General features: G+C 44.2%; 1 protein-coding gene across 6 annotated transcripts in view; it reads right to left on the minus strand.

Annotated features, from left to right (window-relative positions):
* Window positions 1-22452, minus strand: part of MTOR (mechanistic target of rapamycin kinase) — a 203531-nt gene that overhangs the window by 18712 nt on the left and 162367 nt on the right. For all 6 annotated transcript variants that reach the window (XR_004537146.1, XM_033922775.1, XM_033922776.1 and 3 more), the window contains 5 exons: window positions 20197-20371; window positions 9618-9753; window positions 3952-4099; window positions 1442-1564; window positions 1025-1107 (listed from right to left, as the gene is read on the minus strand). Coding sequence is in view for 5 of the 6 variants with exons in the window: in XM_033922775.1 (XP_033778666.1) it covers window positions 1025-1107; window positions 1442-1564; window positions 3952-4099; window positions 9618-9753; window positions 20197-20371 (665 nt within the window). In the remaining variant the exon portion in view is untranslated. The remainder of the gene's footprint in view (window positions 1-1024; window positions 1108-1441; window positions 1565-3951; window positions 4100-9617; window positions 9754-20196; window positions 20372-22452) is intronic.

Below are 22452 nucleotides of genomic sequence, written 5' to 3' on the forward strand. Positions count from 1 at the left end.
CTGGAAAAAAGGAGGCTCAGGGGAGATATGATAGAGACCTTCAAGATCATGAGGGGCATAGAGAGGGTGGATAGGGACAGATTCTTCAGACTGAAGGGGACAACAAGTACGAGGGGGCATTCGGAGAAACTGAAGGGAGATAGGTTCAAAACAAATGCAAGCAAGTTTTTTTTCACCCAAAGGGTCGTGGACACTTGGAATGCGCTACCGGAGGAAGTGATCAGGCAGAGTACGGTACAGGGATTCAAACAGGGATTGGACGGATTCCTGAGGGATAAAGGGATCGTGGGATACTGAGGGAGGAGCTGGGATGTAACACAAGTATAGAAAGCTAACCAGGTAATAAGTATAGAAACCCAACAGGTCGTGCATGTGCAAGACTTGAGGGTTAGGACTTCGATGGGAAGATAGGACTTCAATGAGAAACCAAGGTGGCAAGGGAGCCCTTTCTGGTGATTCAGACAGGTCGTGACCTGTTTGGGCCGTCGCGGGAGCGGACTGCCGGGCAGGATGGACCTATGGTCTGACCCGGCGGAGGCACTGCTTATGTTCTTAAGATTTAATTGAAATAAAATAAGAGGAGGGAAAAACTAAAACTATATCAAATTAAGATTTATTAGAGATGAAAGGTACTAGTTGATAGGGAAGTTTTAATTTTAATGTGTAAATAAAAATAAAAAGGAAGGATAGAGGGATAGGGAATAACGAGAGGGAGACAATTTACAGTTTGTTTAAAATTTGATATACCACCTGGCCCAACAGGAAATAGGCAGTTCACAATTTAACCCCCCCCCAAACAATTTTATAAACAGAAAAGAACACCATATATAAAATAGTAAAAGATCCATTAGTTCTGGACTGGTTTGGTGGATGATTAGGAAACACATTTGCAATATAGTATGTACCTATGGTTATAGGTTTGAAGAGACATACTTGAAGGTAAATGTGAGATTAAGGGAATGGTTTCTGATTCCTGAGAAGATCTGTTGGTTATCTTTAAAGAAAATAAGCTCATTTCTCTTACCTGTCACCTAGGCCTAAGATGTACCCAACCATGGACATCACAGCTAAAGAGCGAGTATAATTTGTTCTTCTGTCAAACCAAACCTAAATGCAGATAAAAAATGACATTAGTCAAAATCTTAAACCATTTTCTTCATTCTCCTTTCAGCTGATTTAAATGAACAGCTTTCCCAGTGCAAAGACTACTGCAGGCAAAGAAACAACTCCAGAAACTGCTAGATTGGAAATTTTAATCACTAAAAATTTAAAGATAATGACAAGAATATATGACAGAAAAGTGTCCTGAAGCAATAATTCTTAATTTAAGTCACCATATTGCAAGATAGCATTAAATTCCAATGATACTCAGTTTCTCATCTCTTAAAAAGTATAACCCCCAGTATCTGTCTGCAAGCACCATTGGTAAAGCTAGACATACCTCAGAGCTAGGACTCTTCAACCATAGCAGTTTAGCCAGGTCATCACCAGCTGTGTTATTAACAGCATGCTCAAAGACCTCTACTTTCTGCATTAAAGTGAGGTGGTCATAGTCAGGAGCCATCTGCAAAAAGGCAAGGAAAAACTGTTCAAATTTAACAAATTTCAAGTAACAATCTCACTAAAGCCACAAAAGGGGTTGCTCGCAAATATCTACTAACCAAAGTAAAAAGTGCCTTGCCTATTTCATTTTTAAGTTATTGTGAAGGAAAAATTTGATCTGCTAATTTTCTTAAGTTCAACCAGACCAGTTTAGAATGAAGGATGGGTATGCCTCTTAGTCAACAGATAAAGGCAGAGACTTCAGATATGAGCCTTGCTCTATAAAAGGCACCATGTAGCCACTAGTTCTTCAGTATACTTTTAACAAAGCAAATGTTAACAAGAAGCACTCCTGGTGCCTCCTTGCCTCTTGACAAAGGCCATTGAAGTGGCATTGTCAGAGAAGACTGACTGCTTTGCCCTCTAGTAAAGACTGCAGTCACTGCAGTGCCAGACAAACTGCTTGGAGTTCCAACCTACTGACAGACCACTTCCACTGTGACAGAGTCCATTGGCCTTTGAACTGGGTGACCGTTGCAATACGCCCCCTCAGCCGATTGAGCAGGATTCCTTTTATTAATGAACAGAGCCACCAGCTCATGCTGCGTTTGGCTGCTGCTGTACAGGGGAATTGAACTTGCAGGGAGTCTCTCTGAGGCAACCAGTGAGACAACAATGCATTCTGGAGAGGGTGCATGTATGTCTTTGTCCAGGGCATTACCTCTATCGTGGCCACTATTGGATTGGCTAAAAGGTTTTTAATCTGACCACAAAGCTTCTGTTTATGTGCTTCTGGAAGAAAGACTCTGCCTTCTGCCGTGTTGAGTAAGACCACCAGATATTCCAGGGACTGTGTCGAAACCAGGTGGCTCTTGGGTCACAACTTCTGCTACTGCCTTTTCTCCTTCCACTCAGGATGGTGCTCTGATGAGCCAAGTACAGGTGCACCCGCCATCCCCTCCCTGCGGAGATGAGCGGCTACCACCACAATCTTGGTGAAAGTTCAATGCGCTGTTGCCAGCTCAAAGCGAAGCGCTGAGAATTGATAGTGATTCTCCAACAAGTGGAACCTAAGGAACTTCCTGTGTTCTGGGAAAATGGGAATGTGAAGGCAAGCTTTCGTCAAATCTAGGTGCTTGCAAGCACAGATGGATAACCCAATGGTTCAGGTTACCATCCCTATTGCACTGGAATGCATGTTTTTGGGTTGTTGTTTTTTAGTAAGACATGTTTGAAATAGACTGAAAAAAAAAAAATGCCCCTAAAAATCTGAAATTTAACTAACAATATTTTGCTTGCTATTTACATCCCTGGTTCTCTTTAATTTGGATAAATATTGACGAAAAGGGCAGCTGGAATTCTAACACACAAATGTTGATGTCTATGTGCCAATTATGTTAGGTGTGATTCTGGCACCTTGAAATTTTATTTAAGTACCATTTTAAACGGCATTTTCCTCTTAACTTTGTTGCCTAAGTTAAGGCACCGTTTATAGAACTCCCCCTATGTGCTTTAATTTAGGACAGCTCTTTGAAAATTGCAGCTATATGTAAAGCTACTATTGGTCAGTGATCTACATATATATTTAATTCCACTGACTATATGTGTAACACCATGGCCATTTTTTTTTTCACTTTTGGAATTTGCAGGTCTCATCTTCTGATGTGAGATTGTGTTACTAAACTAAACTAAACCTTAGGTTTGTATACCGCGCCATCTCCGCAAGCGTAGAGCTCGGCACGGTTTACAGAGTTAGGATAGAAAGGAACTCCAATGAAGGGTTAAAGGAAAGGAGCTAAAAAGATAGAGAGGGACAAGGGTACCAGAGAGTGGGAGATGTTAGATTTTTGAAAAGAGCCAGGTTTTCAGGTGTTTGCGGAAGAGTTGGAGGAGCTTGAATTTCTGAGCGGGGATGTGAGGTTGTTCCAGAGTTCTGTGATTCTAAAGGGTAGGGATGTTCTTAGTTTTCCTGCGCAGGATATACCTTTTGTAGAGGGGAATGAGTTTCAGTTTTTGGGAGGATCTGGTGGAGTTGGGGTTTGGAATAACAGGAGGAAGGATGCCATGTAGGATCTTGAAAGCTAAGCAGGCACATTTAAAGAGGACTCTGGAGTGTACTGAAAGCCAGTGAAGCTTGGACAGGAGTGGAGAGACATGGTCGAACTTGCCTTTTGCAAAAATAAGATTAGCCGCAGCATTCTGAATTAGCTATGAAGTCTATGAAGGTTTTTCTTAGTTAGGCTTATATAGATGTTGCAAAAAGGAAACTGTGGGGGCATGATCCCCGTGTGTAATTTGACTAGCTCTGTTCAATATTTCTCCAAAACTTACAAGTTTGCTAAAGTATTAATTTCAAGAATAGATTTAACCAGTCTTTTCTCAGTGATGATAAATATATTAATTTCTTACTCTCAGCATAATCCGATGCTCAATGTTGAGAAGGATTTTCTTCTTCTCCCGATAGTCTCTGATCAAAGCATGCAGCGTGTCACAATGTGGGACCCAACCAATCAAACCAGAATTTGTGGAAAGTGGTATTACAGCATATCTCTGGATACTAAATGGGGAAAAAATGTTAATCCATATTATGGTCCTAAACAAAGCAAGTAAGTTGAATTTTAAACTGAAAACAAAGAGCTACTATAAGCGTAATCATTGTACTTGTACCAGTTGTAGTGAAAATGATGGCACGTAAAAATTATATGGCCCATTCAGTTTGCCAACCCATTATCAACTACTAGTCTCTACTATCCCTTCCTTGCTTTCTTGAATTCAGATAGTTCTCGTTTCCATCAACTCCACTGGGAGGTGGTCCATATATCTACCACTCTTTCTGTAAAGCAGTATTTCCCTAGATTACTCTTGAATCCTGTTTATTTCATCTTCATCCTAAGCTCGCTTGTTCCAGAGCTTCCTTTTAACTGAGGTCTCCTTTTAACAAGGAACAGTAGAATGTTTTAGTGCTGGCTGGCAAAGTAAATGCTCCAATGCTCATAGGAATTGAATGAGCATCGGAGCATTTATCTTGCCGGCCAGCACTGAAACGATCTACCGCGGCTTAATAAAATGGGGCTTGAATGAGGTCTTCCTCCTGTGCATTTATGTTATAGAGCAGGGGTCTCAAAGTTCCTCCTTGAGGGCCGCAATCCAGTCGGGTTTTCAGGATTTCCCCAATGAATATGCATTGAAAGCAGTGCATGCACATAGATCTCATGCATATTCATTGGGGAAATCCTGAAAACCCAACTGGATAGCGGCCCTCAAGGAGGGACTTTGAGATCCCTGTTATAGAGGTATTTAAATATTTCTATCATATCTCTCCTCTCCTGCCTTTCTTCCAAAGTATATACAATATGGAGAAATTAGGTCTTACCTGTTTTCTTTCTTTTAGTCCCTCCAGACCAGCACAGATGGATGAGTTTACACTTCTCTGCAAGCAGGTGGAGACTGAGAACACACTGAATTCTAGCAATTGTACAAATGGGCTGTGCAATCCCTCTAGGATCAGTCAACGAATAGCCAAGTAGGAACACTATTAACCTAAGAACTGGTAAAAAAAAAAAACCAAAACAACAACCCTAGAACAAAATAAAAACCCAATAACTCTAATTTTGGAAAGATCAACTGTTGGAGAAAAGAATTGAATAGGTAGCCAACCCTGTCCCCACAGTTCGCCAGCTGAACGAGATGCCACTGCTCCTGAAGTAATAACACTTCCCAATAATCAGAAAAGAACAAAGAAAAAACAATCAACACTTCGCATCACTGAGAAAAAAACCCAACACTTTGTAGCATCTAGAAAAAAAAAACAAGATTAAAAGAATTAAAAGAAAGAAAATTAGCAGGTAAGACCTAATTTCTCCTTCTTTATCATTCCTTCAGATTGGCACAGATGAATGGGACATACCAAAGCAGTGCCCATCATGGGTAGGATCCAACTTCGCCGCTCTCAAGAAATGGACCGCACTGGGTTGAGAAGACAACTGTCGTCCACGAAAGAGATCGCTAAAGGACACCAAGACCGCTACCTGAACTCATAAAGAGGACCAGGCAAGGCCCCTCTTAAGTCCATCCTGTAAAAAATCCAAGACGCGAGGCAAGGACACGTGAAGGGGAGCCACCTACTGAGCGGAACACCACTCCTTAAAGAGGCGCCAGATGTGCACATAAGCACGAGAGGTCAAGAACCTCCTAGATCCCAAGAGAGTAGAGATCATCGTATCTGAATAGCCTTTCTTGCTTAGGCATTCCCTTTCAAAAGCCAAGCCCGTAAAACAAAAGGGTCCTGGATCGAACATGGGACTGGGACCCTGAGTCAGAAGGTCATCTGACAGAGGCAGAGGCAAAGGTTGTGCAACAAGGAGACAAACCAGTTCCCTGTACCATAGGTGTCTTGGTCAATCCAAATCCACCAGGATCACACAGCCTGTGTGACGCGCAATGTGAAGAACAACTCTGCCTACCAAAGATCACAGAGGAAAGACTGCACCAGAGCATCCAGTCCCTCGGCTTGACAATCTCTGCACCCTGGAGTTGAAATGCGATCTGATAGTTCAGCCAACCCCATGACCGAACTATCAGTTTGAAGGCCTCCATCCCCAGACACCACTCATTGGGATCCAGCATATGCTGACTGAGGAAATCTGCCTGGATATTGTTCACTCCTGCTATATGGGACCCCAAGATCTCGAGCAGATGCTGTCTCCTGTACTACCAGACAACTCTTGGTTCCTCCCTGCTGACTGATGTATGCCACCACTGTGGCATTGTTGGAGAGGACCTGTACCGCTTTGCCCGCCAGAAGGGACCAGAAAGCTGACAGCGCCAATCGAATGGCTCTGTGACCAACCTAGAGGTCTCCTCCGGAGAACAACTGCCCTGAGCCGAATGACCAAGATACTGGGCTCCCCAGCTGAAGAGAGTGGCATCCGTGAGAAGAACTGTCCATTGAGTCTGATCCAGACTCACTCCCTGGACCAGATTGTGGGACTGTAGCCACTGACGCAAACTGTGGGAGCTAACCCGAGAAAAGGAACTGGCATGTCCAAATCGTGAGACTGTGGAAACCACCTCTGAAGGAGTGCATATGAGCTTGTGCCCATCAAACAACCTCCAAGGAGGCCACCATCGAATCTAATCCTGCGCCTGGGGGCAATGAGTCCTGCACCTGGGGGCAATGATAGCCCAAAATAAAGTGACCTCAAGAATAGTCCAAGACTAATACAATAAATGGAGAGGAAAAGATCTCAGAATCGTTCCATTCAGGATAAACTTAGTCTGCATATAATTGGGTTCCAGTCTCTTTCATAAATCAAAAAACCTCGCCGTTTTACCACATCTTTTTTCTTTTTTATATTTATAATGGTGGTCTTATATGAATATATCAATCTTCATGACCAAATATTCAAAATGGTGCAAAATAGAAAGTAAAAAATCAGACCTATTTTAAACACGCCAGTTTACAACTCCTGCAGCTCAGTGAACCAGTTAGCTGTTCACTGCATCCTCAACGGGACCCGTTTTGCCACTCAGTAGGGCTTTGTCAAGGGTCTAATTATCGTCGCAGGAAAAATCTATGAAACAACAAATTCAGACATCGTAAACAGGCATCAATGCTCAAATAAGCACACTACCTATGCATTAGTCTGAAACTTACTGTTTGTGTGAATACCATCTACAGAATGCCAGCGTACACACTCTCTCGGAAGGGGGCTATGCTCCACCACCAAGAAAGAAACCTGTAAGACCTGTTCCTGCCTTTCTAGCCTGGGCAGGAGTTCAGCAGAAGACTCAACCAATATTGGCGGAGTTTCCCGCTATGGAAGAAAAACATGCTAAGAAAGGTTCCCCCAAGCACTGAAGAGGCCTGAAAACCCAAAGCTGCTGTAAGGGAATCCCCAGCATGCTCCAATGCGACGGATGGGGAATCCCCAGTGCCTGCAGCAGTAAGGGAACCCAGGGTCTCCCCACCACCTGCAGTGGTAAGGAAACCCCAGGCATCCCTGTTGCCATTGGCCGACTTTTCCTTCGCGGCTGCCAGGGAATCTATCTTCCAAAACGTGAAGCCACAAACAAAAACCACAGACACCGGCTCCTTTGAGGCTTTGGCAGGAGCACATAGAGCACTTCTTCGGCTGAGGAATACTTATTGTGAACCGCCACATGGAAAGCCCAGATCAACTGCCTAGCTAGAGAAGGGAAATACAAATTTAAAAGCTCCCTTCAGACTGGAACCAATTATTTTTTCAAACTCCTCCATCTAAATTACATTCTGGAAATGCCTATATCAGGTACTTGCACTTATATATACACATCAACACTGTGGCTGAGTGCAAGATCAGCTGGTACTGACCCTTGCCCTCAAAATAGCCCAGCCAAGCGGATACTGGAGTGGCCTGTGAGATTATAAACTCAAAATAAATGAGTCCAAAAGGGATCAAAGTGCTTCACTCTGTACATGTATGCAGTATGACATCAGCTCTTCAAAGATAAGGCAAAATCATAGAACCAAAATATTCCATGGTTTGTCCTCAAACCCAATCAGGTTTCCAAAAGGCAATTCCTTTTCAAAAAGATTCTTTAATAGCACTATGCTTATGTGGCTTACCAGCTGTATTAATGACAAATAGTCCCAGCACAATTGCTGTCACGTGTTGCACTTTAGGATTGCAATGTAGCTTAACACTGCTACTGTCCAATGTAAAGGCACTTTAGCTTTAGTTAACTTCTCCAGCACAAGAGATTCTCACTATAAATTCCACCTTAAATGCTGTTTAACTTTTGAGGCTTTTAAACAGGCAAGGCTAACGGTAGGAAGCTTTAATGGAAAGGCTAATGTGTTTTCCTTCCCTCTGCTCTCCATTACTGCTTCACTGAGTGTGGTTTAAAACATCCTGAATAAGTTTCATACACACTCCCCCTTCACACAGCTACTGGGGAATTACTTCACTCTGTTCCCAGAGCATATTTTCATCAGGAACAAAATTATCACCTTCATTCTCACACACGCTCAAATCCCTCTCCATCAGACAGATTCTCCAGGCTGCTATTAGCTAAGTCTAATCTCTGATAATGATTAACTGGCTAAGCTAGCCTGGATGATCTCCTAGCACAGGGGTAGGCAATTCCAGTCCTCGAGAGCTGGAGCCAGGTCAGGTTTTCAGATATCCACAATAAATATGCATGAGATAGATTTGCAACTCAAGAAGGCAGTGCATGCAAATCCATCTCATACATATTCATTGTGGACATCCTGAAAACCTGACCTGGCTCCGGCTCTCGAGGACCGGAATTGCCTACTCCTGTCCTAGCAGAATGTTTAACGCCAGGTTTCTTGTCTGTGGTGTGGTGTTGCAGCATGTCAGCTTTGCAGTCCCTTGTAGAACTGTGTCGTTTGTTGCTAGGAAGCCTGGCATGCCTTTCTTTGCATTCGTCCTGCCTGTGCCATTCCTCATGTCCATTTCTCCTGTCTTGCCTGTTCTCCCTTGTTCTTGCCTCTGCTTCCCTTGCTTATCCAACAGTGAAAACACACCTGGCTTATCCTGCAGAGCAGGCTCTCTCATTGGCTGATTAGCTGATTGCCTAATGAGTTTCTCTGCTCTGTGTTGCTTGAGGTTTACCCCACCCCCCTCTGCACGCAGTGAACTCTGGGGTGGGTGTAAAACCTGTCCCTGCTTGCTGCTCATCAGGGTGCTTGTTTAAGGGCAAATAAATCAGTTCTAGGACTATCCCTGTCCCCTGGAATTTCCTGCCTATGCTCATGGTCTCTTCTGATAGTTTTCTGAAGAGTGGCAAGGCTGGCCTTTGCTGCCAATCTATAGATACCAGAGCTTGGCAGCTTTTCCCTGCCACAACACCTATGCAGTTTTATGAGATGAACCAATTTCTGCAAGTAAAACATGCTTTACATATGGAAAATGCTTTATAAAATGACTCATATTGAAGTTATTTTCTTTATAAACTGTGTAAGAAATGGGCTCACCCCCCAAAAAAAAAAAAATCCAGTTCAATTTACTTAGTGTTACATAAATATATAATGCCTAAGGTTTACTTAGTGTTACATAAATATATATTACCTAAGGTTCTTTCGAAGAGATGCTGGGTCATTGGCCAACAGAGTGTTGACCAGTCCAAAGAGCTGCATCACCCTTTCATCCTGACGCAGGTCTTCATGGCCTTTCAGCAGGAACATGAACTCATGCCCATTGCTTCCTGTTAACAGAAAAGCTTGCAGGTTTTAGGGGTCTAATTTTATAACAGGACATCTATGTGAGGTGTCCAAAAAAGAACTATTTTAAGCTTATTTTATAAAGGCACTTCAAACCAGCTTTCGTAGCATGCTCTAAGATTAGTGTCAATGTGTATTTTGTGGGGGAAATTTTACAAAGGATTATTCATGCATACAAAAGTTTTATAAAATTACTTCAGTGGCTACACATGTAGACGTGTGCTCAATGGCAAGAAGGCACATCTCATAATAAACAGTATTTCAAAAGTTTCTTCATTCAGTTTTTTACTTTTAAGGTTTTCAGAAGTGCCAGTATTAGCCAAGTGTTTTCAATGGCTAAGATACTGTTTAGGCACGGGCCTCCTCATTAGACCCGTTATTAAAGTGCTCTTAGTGATTTATAATAATATCTTAAATATCTTAAAAGTGAAAAACTTTAAACTTATCTTTCATTGTTAGTTTTAACTCTGTCACTGATGTCACTGAATCAGCAATCAAATTTAACTACACGAAGATTGACCACTGCTCAGCGAGATATTTTACAACTTGGATTAAGTTTTATCCCAACGTCATCTTATGATCCTTTTCGGATCAGAGCAGCATTTTTTAAATTCATTCACAAATTACAATTGAAAGTGTATTTCATAAACAATCCTCCTTATGTGGACATTTCCATAAAAAACCTATAAGCAATTGGTTACCACCGGGAATGATCCACCCTGTTATTATTACCTTTCAAGAATTGGTGTTAGGGATCTTAAGAAGGATGAACAGGATGTTTCCACCAGATACACTCCAAGCAATTTGACTAAGGAACGACGAGAGGCATTGAAGGAGCTTATTGAGTGGAAAGATACCTTAGTCTTAAAAGCTGACAAAAGTGGCGCTATAGTTCTACAGTCAAGGAAGCGATATAATAGAGAAGCCTTTAGACAGCTATCAGATCAGCAAGCTTACCAAAGATTAGAGAGAGATCCGAAACTCCAATTCCAGACGGAAATTATTAGTTGAACCAGCTTTGAAATGTGGTATGCTTACTAAAAAAGAAGTGGCTTTTCCAGTAGAAAAATATCCAAATACCCCGAAGATTTATTTTGTACCTAAGGTATATAAAAATTTTAGAGAACCTCCATAAAGACCTATTGTTTCCACTAAATGATCAGTCTTGGAAACTCTCTCAGTTTTTAGATCATTTTCTCCAACCACTAATATCTAAGATCTCTTCTTTTATCAAAGACTCCTCCCATTTTATCATCATCTTACAAGAACTAGAGATATCGGATGAGCCCATCATATTGGCTAGTTTAGATGTAACTTCTCTGTACACTATGATACCTCAACAGGCGGCCTTGGATATTATAAAATACCATCTTGACAACAGAGAAAGAGAATCACGAATTAAGGTGGAATTTTTGGTTAACTTGGGAGAAATGGTGATTCGATCGAATTATTTTTGGTTCACAGGAACATACTATATACACACACAGGGAGTGGCTATGGGAGCAACTCTGTCCCCCTCAGTGCTATCTGGCAAGAATGGAGGAGACTTTGATATGTGTGTTGGAAAATTTTAAGAAAGTGCTGGTTTGTAAACGCTTTCTAGATGATATCTTTTTTTTATGGAAAGATACTGAAGAATCCCTGAAGGTTTTTGTGCAGGAGTTAAACACTTTGGATCCTCAAATAAAGTTTACACTCACATATAATGACCACACATTACATTTTTTGGACCTCACCATCATTCGAGAACCAAGAACTCTTAAAGCCTCACCACTGTATTCAACTTATATGTACTTGATGTTCCTACATTGTAACTTTTTTATTCTGTCTCTCTCCCTCCCTACAAATAATCATGTATTCAAAGTCTTCATTGTTATTTTTTCGCTGACTGTCCAGCTCTTCTTATTGTAAACCACCTCGAACTAGTATGGCTTTGGCGGTATATAAAAATAAAATTATTATTATTATTAAAAACAACTTTATATCGAAAACCTGTTGAAAGAAATACATTGCTTCAATTTCACAGCCATCATCCCTATAGGCTAAAATTTAACTTACCAGTGGGACAGTTTTTGAGATTGAGAATGAATTTTTGAATCAATCAAGACTTTTGGAGATGCACATTCGTCAGAGGGGGTACCCTAGAAAATCTATTCGAAAAGCTTTTTTGAGGTCAAAATATGCAAATCGAGACTTATTATTAGCTCAAAGAGCAAAGCCCCAAGCAGAACAATCCCCTCGAGATGAAGATAGACTAGTATGTGTGATACAATTCTATGATAGAAACACTGGCATATATTACAGATTATTCCCGACTTGTTTGTAGAATTTTCAATCATAGCATATACCAGAGGCAATAACTTGTGTGAACAACTAGCAAGATATAGATATGATGGTGATGTGGAACGACAAAGAGCAGGACATAGAAAAAATCCATATCAAATGTGGTAACTGCCAGTGGTGTGATACCACAATAGAAGGAAATGAATGGCAGACTCTGGGTCGAGATATTATAATCTGTTCAAAAACTAGGACATCCTGCAAATCTTATAATGTGATATATAGTATTATATGTCCCTGCAGACTGATATATATAGGAAGAACAAAACGACCAGTTCATGTTAGGCTGAATGAACACAAATCTCGTATTATAAATATGACTGAAGCGCCTCTTGTACAACATTGGCAAGCAAATAAACATGGAATACAAGATAAAAGAAGGGTGGTGACTATCAACGAAAATTAAATTTTTGTGAACAAAACTGGATTTTTAGGTTAAATACGGTGGACCCATGGGGTTTAAACCAGGAAATAGAATGGCCGTCTCTTGTCTGATTCCTGATTCGCCACCAATGCCTCTGACGTCATAGAATGGTAGGTTTAAATAGTGGATAAAAAAATGCCGAAGCCATCTTTGTCAAAAAGCTATCATTGATTGGGATGGTCTGGAGTTAAAACAGAAGGGGTAATTATTTGACAAATAAATATTTTGGTTAAATGACTAGGAAATCAATATAAGTGTATGAATGATTTCTGAATTGAATTCATAGTAAATTATATACTTTTTCATTGTAGGGGACTTTTTCTTGATACAGCCTTCGGGCGAAACATGTCGGAATGACAGGTCCCTTCCCGATATCAGTGACAAAGTTAAAACTAACAATGAAAGATAAGTTTAAAGTTTTTCACATTTAAGATATTATAAATCACTAAGAGCACTTTAATAATGGGTCTAATGAGGAGGCCAGTGCCTAAACAGTATCTTAGCCATTGAAAACACTTGGCTAATACTGGCACTTCTGAAGACCTTAAAAGTAAAAAAAAAATGAATGAAGAAACTTTTGAAATACTGTTTATTATGATATACCGACCATCACATGTATCTGGACAGTTTACAATATTAAAAATTAATTGCATCTGCTAATTTTAAAATTTAATTAAAATAAAATAAGAAGGGTAAAACTAATACTATGACATATTAAGACTTATTAGAGACGAGAGGTACTGGAGGATAGGGAAGTTTTAACTACAATATATAAATAAAAATAAAAGGAAGGATACAAGGGTAGGGAATAACGAGAGGAAAATAGGGATGGCATTTCTTAAAAAGCACAGTTACTTACCGTAACAGGTGTTATCCAGGGACAGCAGGCAGATATTCTTAACACATGGGTGACGTCACCGACGGAGCCCTCGGTACGGACCTTTTTAACTAGAAGTTTCTAGTTGGCCGCACCGCGCGTGCGCGAGTGCCTTCCCGCCCGACGGAGGAGTGCGTGGTCCCCAGTTAGGATAAGCCAGCTAAGAAGCCAACCCGGGGAGGTGGGTGGGACGTAAGAATATCTGCCTGCTGTCCCTGGATAACACCTGTTACGGTAAGTAACTGTGCTTTATCCCAGGACAAGCAGGCAGCATATTCTTAACACATGGGTGACCTCCAAGCTAACAAAGAGGGAGGGGGGATAGTTGGCCATCATGAAAATAAATTCTGTAACACCGATTGGCCGAAGTGACCATCCCGTCTGGAAAAGGCATCCAGACAGTAGTGAGTAGTGAACGTGTGAACTGAGGACCAAGTGGCAGCCTTGCAGATTTCCTCGATGGGCGTGGAACGGAGGAAAGCAACAGAAGCAGCCATAGCTCGGACTCTGTGGGCCGTGACAGCACCTTCCAGTGAGAGACCGGCCCGAGCATAGCAGAATGCAATACAGGCAGCAAGCCAATTTGAAAGTGTCCGTTTGGAGACAGGACGACCCAAACGGTTGGGATCGAAAGACAAAAATAGCTGAGGGGATGTACGGTGAGCTCTGGTACGATCAAGGTAGTAAGCAAGGGCACGCTTACAGTCCAGCGTGTGCAACGCCTGTTCCCCAGGTTGCGAGTGCGGCTTCGGGAAGAAGACGGGCAGCACAATGGACTGGTTAAGGTGAAAAGCCGAGACCACCTTGGGAAGGAATTTAGGGTGGGTACGCAGAACAACCTTGTCATGGTGAAAAACAGTGAACGGTGGGTCGGCAACCAGTGCATGCAGTTCACTGACCCTCCTGGCAGAGGTGATGGCAATTAGGAAGAGCACCTTCCAGGTAAGGAGCCTGAGCGAAGTTGTGGCAAGAGGCTCAAATGGAGGTTTCATGAGTGCTGAGAGAACCACATTCAGGTCCCAGACGACAGGAGGAGGCTTGAGAGGCGGTTTGATATTGAAGAGCCCTCTCATGAATCTGGAAACCAGAGGATGAGCCGTGAGGGGTTTTCCGAAAATAGGCTCATGAAACGCAGTGATGGCACTGAGGTGGACTCTGATAGAGGTAGTTTTGAGGCCAGCATTGGACAGCGAGAGTAAATATTCCAATACAGTTTCCACCGCTAAGGAGGTGGGTTCCTGATGATGCCGGAGACACCACGAGGAGAATCTGGTCCACTTCTGATGGTAACATTGGAGGGTGGCCGGTTTCCTGGAGGCGTTCAATATGAGGCGGACCGGTTGAGATAGATTCTCTGGAGAGGTCAGCCCGAGAGAAACCAAGCTGTCAGGTGGAGCGAAGACAGATTGGGATGCAGTAGAGACTGATGCCGCTGCGTAAGTAGAGTAGGAAACACAGGAAGAGGGATGGGCTCCCTGGAGCTGAGTTGGAGCAGGAGGGAGAACCAGTGTTGGCGAGGCCACCGAGGAGCGATGAGAATCATGGTGGCGTTGTCCTTGCGGAGTTTGGACAAGGTCCGCAACATCAGAGGAAGAGGAGGGAATGCATACAGGAACCGATCCCTCCAATCGAGCAGGAATGCATCCGGGGCCAGACGGTGAGGAGAGAAGAGTCTGGAGCAGAAGAGGGGCAGTTGATGATTGTGAGGTGCTGCAAAGAGGTCCACCTGCGGAGTGCCCCATCGAGCAAAGATGGAGAGCAGAGTCGGAGGGTCCAACGTCCACTCGTGAGGTTGAAGAATGCGGCTGAGATTGTCGGCCAGGGAGTTCTGTTCGCCCTGGATATAGACCGCCCTGAGAAAGAGATTGCGGTCCGTGGCCCAGGTCCAGATGCGCAGAGCCTCCAGACAAAGGGGGCGAGATCCGGTGCCGCCCTGCTTGTTGATGTAGTACATGGCGACCTGATTGTCTGTGCACAGGAGGAGAACCTGAGGGCAGAGAAGATGCTGGAAAGCCTTGAGGGCGTAGAACATGGCCCTGAGTTCCAGGAAATTTATGTGATGACGACGCTCCTGTGGGGTCCAAAGTCCCTGGGTGCGTAGATCTCCCAGGTGAGCTCCCCACGCATAGGGGGAGGCGTCCGTGGTGATGGTCATAGAGTGAGGGGGTAGATGAAAAAGAAGACCCCTGGAAAGATTGGAGGAGTTTAACCACCATTGGAGAGATTGCTGAAGAGATGATGTCACAGAGATGGGATGAGAAAGAAGATCCGTAGTCTGTGACCACTGGTTGGCGAGAGTCCACTGAGGTGTGCGAAGGTGGAGACGTGCCAGAGGAAGGACATGCACCGTCGAGGCCATGTGACCCAGGAGGACCATCATCTGTCGGGCAGGAATGACGATCGGAGGGGAGAAAAGCCCTCATTAATGTGGTGTCCAGAATGGCTCCAATGAATTGAAGTCGCTGGGTGGGAAGCAGATGCGACTTGGGGTAATTGATCTCGAACCCCAGGAGGTGGAGGAGAGAGATGGTGTGATGAGTAGCCTGTAGCACAAGTTGAGACGTAGGTGCTTTCACCAACCAATCGTCCAAGTAGGGGAACACCTGGAAGTTGTGAGACCTGAGGAAGGCCGCTACCACAATGAGGCACTTGGTGAAGACCCTGGGTGAGGAAGCGAGGCCGAACGGTAGCACCTTGTACTGATAGTGGTGGTGCAGCACCTGGAACCGCAGGTAGCGGCGAGAATTCTGATTGATGGAGATGTGAGTGTAGGCCTCTTTGAGGTCCAGGGAACATAGCCAGTCGTGTTGAGAAAGAAGAGGGTAGAGCGTGGCAAGGGAGAGCATTCTGAACTTCTCCTTGACCAGACACTTGTTGAGGTCCCTGAGATCGAGAATGGGACGGAGGTCTCCCGTCTTTTTGGGTACCAGGAAGTAGCGGGAGTAGAATCCCTGGCCCCTTTGATCTGGAGGTACTTCTTCGATGGCATTGAGAAGGAGGAGGGATTGAACCTCCCTCAGGAGGAGGGGGGTTTGAGATGAGTGTGAAGCAGACTCTACGGGAGGGTTGTCTGATGGAAGAGTCTGGAAGTTGAGAGAATAGCCGTGGCGGATGATGTTGAGGACCCACTGGTCCGATGTGATGACCTCCCAACGGCTGGAGAATATGGTGAGACGACCTCCGATTGGTTGTGGAAGAGGTAGCGAAGGTGGATGACTGGCTATGCCCTGGAGAGAAGAGTCAAAAGGGCTGGGATTGCTTAGCAGGCTGGAGAGGCTTGGAGGGTTGAGTGGCCTGAGAACGAGCCTGGGTATGGTGCTGTTGTTGACGGGGCCGCCGAGGTTGTTGAGGAGGCGGATTGAGTGGCCTGGCTGAGAACCTGCGTTGGTAAGACGACTGAGGTCGATAAGGACGGGCAGGCGGAGCCTTCTTCTTAGGTTTTATCAGGGTGTCCCACCTGGTTTCATGGGCGGAGAGTTTCTGGGTGGTGGAATCCAGTGACTCTCCAAAAAGTTCATCCCCGAGACAGGGGGCGTTGGCTAGACGATCCTGGTGGTTGATGTCCAGGTCGGAGACTCTCAGCCAGGCCAGGCGGCGCATGGCTACAGCCATGGCAGAGGCACGAGAGGTGAGCTCGAATGAGTCGTATATCGAGCGGACCATAAATTTGCGCAATTGAAGAAGGCCAGAGATGTGCTGTTGGAACAGTGGAACCTTGCGCTCTGGAAGGTATTTATGAAGGGCGGACAGCTGCTGAACCAAATGTTTCATGTAAAATGAAAAATGGAATGAATAATTATTTGCCCTGTTGGCCAGCATGGCATTCTGGTAGAGCCTCTTGCCAAACTTGTCCATGGTCTTACCCTCTCTGCCAGGAGGGGTAGAGGCATAGACACTGGAGCCCTGAGTCTTTTTCAAGGTGGATTCGACAAGAAGGGACTCATGGGGCAATTGAGACTTGTCGAATCCTGGAATAGGTATTACTCGATAGAGATTGTCCAGTTTACGGGGGGCCCCCGGTACCGTAAGGGGGTTCTCCCAATTTTTGTAAAAAGTCTCCCGTAGGATGTCATGTACGGGGAGCTTGAGGAACTCCTTAGGAGGTTGTTCAAAATCTAAAGCCTCCAGGAAGGCTTGAGATTTTTTAGAGTCTGATTCCAGAGGAAGGGACAAGGCTGCAGACATCTCCCTGAGGAATTTCGAAAATGAGGACTGCTCCGGTTTGGAGGTGGCATCGGGTGCCGACGGGTCCTCATCCGATGAGGAGGGATCCTCCTCGGTACCGAGAGGGGATTCCTCCCATAAGTCAGGGTCTCGGACTTCTGGTGCATGTCGAGACACTGGGGTGGAAGGTGCGGTATGGCGGGTCTTGGATAAAGATTTCCCAGAGCGCACCGAGACGGTACCAGGAGAGGAAGACCGGCGTCGATCCCGGTCCCGGGAAGAATGACGCACTGCCTGGTGCCGAGGAGGATCCGATGTGGTATGGGAGTGAACCACTGGATGGGTGTGAAGCTGCTCAGCCGAAAGAACCGGCATGGAGGTGTTGATAGGTACCGAAGGAGTGGATACTGGTGGTTCGGTACGGGGCTCGGGCCGGTCTGGTACCGGAAGGAGCGGTGCCAGGATAGTGGGCAACAGGTGCTCGAGTTGTTGCTGTAACTGTTCCTGGAGCTGAACTTTTAAGATGGCCGAGATACGGTCATCGAGGGGTGGCATCGGAACCGCTTTCTTTTTCTTCGGTTCCTTAGATGCCGCTCCACGCCCCGGCGATGAGGAGGCCGATGACGAGGCACTCACCGAGATCGGGGTGGAGCGCTTGCGGGATCGGTGCGATGCCGGTAAGGTCAGCGTCGCCACCGTAGTTGGAGGGCGCTCGAGGGAAGAGGAAGGCTTCTTAGCCGGCTTACCTGGCGCCAGAGACGCCGATGTGGGGTCGGGCGGTGTCGAAGTAGACGGTGCCGATTTCTGTGGTAACGCTGTCGATGTCGAGGAGTCCATCACCGACCCGGAGCCGAAGAGAAGAGTTTGTTGAATTCTTCGGTTTTTAAGAGTTCTCTTTTGAAGAGTGGCACAGCGGGTGCAGGAGTCCGCCCGATGCTCCGGACCCAGACACTGTAAACACCAATTGTGTGGGTCAGTGATGGAGATCGGGCGTGCACACCGCTGGCACTTTTTAAAACCGACCTGCGGGGGCATGAAGGGGAAAATGGCCTCCGCAAAATCGAACCCCGAGGCCTGTATAATGGCAACAGGCCCCGCCGGGGCAAAATCGAAAAAAGTCGAAAAAAAGCAAGTTTTTTTTTTTTTTTTTTTTTTTACAAAGCAAAAGAAAAAGATACCCGAAGGCAAAATAAGAAAAATTAAGGAAAAAAGCGCGAGCGGGAAGGCAAAAAAGTGGTTTCAAACGGCCGTTGAAAAAACACACGCGTCTTCTTCGCTCCGCGGAAACGAAGAAACTGGGGACCACGCACTCCTCCGTCGGGCGGGAAGGCACTCGCGCACGCGCGGTGCGGCCAACTAGAAACTTCTAGTTAAAAAGGTCCGTACCGAGGGCTCCGTCGGTGACGTCACCCATGTGTTAAGAATATGCTGCCTGCTTGTCCTGGGATAAAAGAAAATTTTTGTTTTCCCTGCTTATTGATAGGCATCTCTAAAAAGAAATGTTTTAAGATTCATTTTAAATTTATTTAGGGAGTTTTCATTGCGGAGATAGAGAGGCATTGAATTCCAGAGCGAGGGTGCGACTACAGAAAAGATGGAATTTCAGCCAGATGGAAAATGGTCACACTGTCCGATACAAAAGGTTTTTGTAATAGACTAGGTACCAGGAGTGTTCTGAGCTGGAAATGCACCCTGTATGATATGCTCCTAGTGCTCCTGCCTATTCCACTGCATTGCCAAGGAATGGATGCTGCACAATTTTAGCAGATTCCCTTCTGTGTCATCAGCAGCAGATGAATCCAGATGCGTAGATTAAGTCCATCCGCCAGCAGGCGGCTGCACCACGTGCAAATAACTTGCTAAGGCCATGATAGGTACATTATATAAGTTGAGTAAGCTAATTGTGCTGCATATGGGGACACTGGAGGACATAAAGGTTGAGGTGATCTATGAGAAATACTGAGCTGAGTGCAGCATAGTAAAGTGAACATTATCAGAAGGAATACGGGGAAGGATGGAACAACACTCAAGATGAACATCAAACAATCTAAAAGGGTGGAGGGGAGAGTAAATGAGAGATAAATTAATGGGGTGGGAGGAATGGATTAATTAAGCAGGAGTATTTTGATAGTTACAGGAAATAAATGACAATAGCCAACTGTCTGAAACTGTTCCTCCTTGTTTTCACTTCTAACCAGGACTTTTAGAGCAGCTAAAAAGTGTGCTCTGGTTTACAAAAGCAGACTTTCAGTCATACTAATTAAAGGGCATTTCATTGAGTAGTTTAGTTTAGAGGAATAAAACACACTGTGTATTTGGCATCTTTAAAAGGTACACAAGCAATTTTCTGTCCTTCCCAGTAAAAACAGCAGGTGCGAAGTATGCAGAAGTCCAGCCTCTATAGTCGGTTCCTCAAAATGGAATAACTTCAGTCTAGGAAACTACTCAAAAACAAGTTATACCTAGAAAAGAAGTCATGTAACTTCCTGTTTATACTGTTTGTTCTAGAGCACTTGCTGAGTGTCAACATTACAGTACAAATCATTAATGAACATAATAGAAATTTATTTTTTCTCTATAAGGCAAACAACATCCAAAATATAAAAGGCAAAGCCTTCTTACCCATAAGTGTCAGTTTCCTGGGTCTTTGTTTTGAAGTGATGACTTGTAAAGAAGGTGCTATGGACTGGATGCGTATGATTGGTTGATTAGGGTCATATGTTCCTGGCACAGCTAATTCTAGGTCCCGGCACATAAGAAGTTTGGGCGACACATACTGCAACTCTAGGGATGTGAGCTGTGAGCAAAAAATACCAACAATTATCTAAACAAAAATTATTTAAATAATTAAAACAATGAATTACTAAAGCTACTGAGAAAAAGACTAAGATCTCAATATAACTGACTCAGTAATCAAACTGAAAGTGCTATTTTGGCAGGTAAATATCACATCTAATGCAGCATGGTCTGAGAAGACCAAGCGCTGCTGGCAGACTGGACTGCGCAAAACACTAGTCCACTCATCAATACTTATTTACAGTGCTGTTGCTCAGCCCTACTACTAAGGTTCCTCTGTGTATGGCCAGAGGAGGTTTCACACTGGTCTCTGTTCTGGTTCTTATCACCTTCACTGACGTTTGTTCCATTATTCTCTCAATAAAATATATTTTTGTGCATTCTTTGTTTCCCTCTATCCTTCTAACTTCAAAAGCAAAATTTGGACTTACTTGTAAATTTCCTTTCCTTGAGTCCTGCCAGACCATTGTGTTATGTCTCCTGCCAGCAGAGGGGTGGGTGGGGGAGCTCAGAACCGATTTCACTCTCCCTATAGGAGGTTGGTAAGGCCTTCAACTCTTCATTATCCTACACCAAAGTTGAGATTGTCTTGTCTGCCACTCTGGCGAGAGATCCCAAGAACAATGGCCATAAACACTGTGGTCCTATCTTGAATTAGTCTGGACCAGGATTCAAACAAAGGAGCTACTAGTATTATTTACTTCCCATCATGTAAAACTCACCACTATTAATTCGCCCAGAACCCATTAGGTCTTGCATAGGGATTTCAAGATTCTCCCTTTCTCTGCATACTGTTTCTGGCAGGAAGATTATCATGGTCCTATTTAGGGGACGTTGAACCCAACACGAGGACTTAAGTCATGGAACCCATCATACACAGCTGCCTAGTAAAGAAGAGACTATAGAGAAAAGAATGAATAGACATTCAAATCTTTCTAACACGGAGAGTCCTTCCGTGCATTCCCCAGTGCATTCCTCCACTTGTGGTTTTATAAAATAAGGACAACTTCCCTATTCTCTTCACCCTCAGTTTGAACTACCTTAGGCTACAATCAGGTGTCTCAACCTGAGGAGATCTTATCTCCAGCTATCAGATGTAGCAGGACGCATTTGGGAGTTAGAGGAAGGGAGCTACAACCACCCATGAATGCAGGCTCCCCCTATATAACATAACAAAACATCATAATTTATTTATATACCACATAAGCCTTGCAGTTCAACCCGGTTACCAACCAAAAAGAAGCAGGAAGTACAATTCAATCAAACTGCAGCACACAATAGTAAACTAACAAACTTGATGAAACCTGCCAAATAGATAAGTTTTCAAACAACACTTAAAATGCATATAACACAGGGAACCCAAAATCATAGCAAGATAGCAGTCTCTCAAACTGTTTCTTATGGCCCGACCAAGAGCTACTTGGACATCATGCCTTTGAAAATAAGGGTCACCGGTTTCTCTCCCAAATAACCTCCCCACTAGGGTCACCGGTTTCTCTCTCCCCCAAATAACCTCCCCACTGAGGCATTGTTCCCTTCTGAGAAGACAAGCTTCCTCTGTCTGCTGAACCAACTATCTCTTCTTCTTCATCCCTGTCAGTGAAATGCTCTAGCATTTCAAGCATTGCCAAGGCCAATCTGTCATTTCTTTCATGCAAGGACGCCGATTTGAAGATGATGTCAAAGTGGGCCCACACAATTTTTCTTTTTTAAAATTATTCTCTGGCTATAGCTGTTTTTCATGCATCATAAGCTTAACCTGGTCTTAAAGGCACTTTGGAAAGCTTTATTATGTAGAGGGACAGAGAGCTGTTCTGCAGGCTAATTCCATCATTGCTCTGCTAACTGGGATGGAGGGATATTTATTTATTTCTTCCAATTGTGCGTTGCACATACCTTTACAAACTCTTGGCGACATTACAGAGAAAGGGGTTAGAAGAGGGTAGGGAGGACAATGGAGGGCAGGAAGATACAGGAGGAGAAGAGGATACAAGTGATTAGGTGTCAAATAGACGAGTTTCCAATTTCTTCCGGAATTTGGTATGGTTAGGTTCCGTCCTGGTCATTTCAGTAAGGTGATTG

This window comes from Geotrypetes seraphini, chromosome 15 (genome assembly GCF_902459505.1).
Source record: "Geotrypetes seraphini chromosome 15, aGeoSer1.1, whole genome shotgun sequence".
Classification (NCBI taxonomy): domain Eukaryota; kingdom Metazoa; phylum Chordata; class Amphibia; order Gymnophiona; family Dermophiidae; genus Geotrypetes; species Geotrypetes seraphini.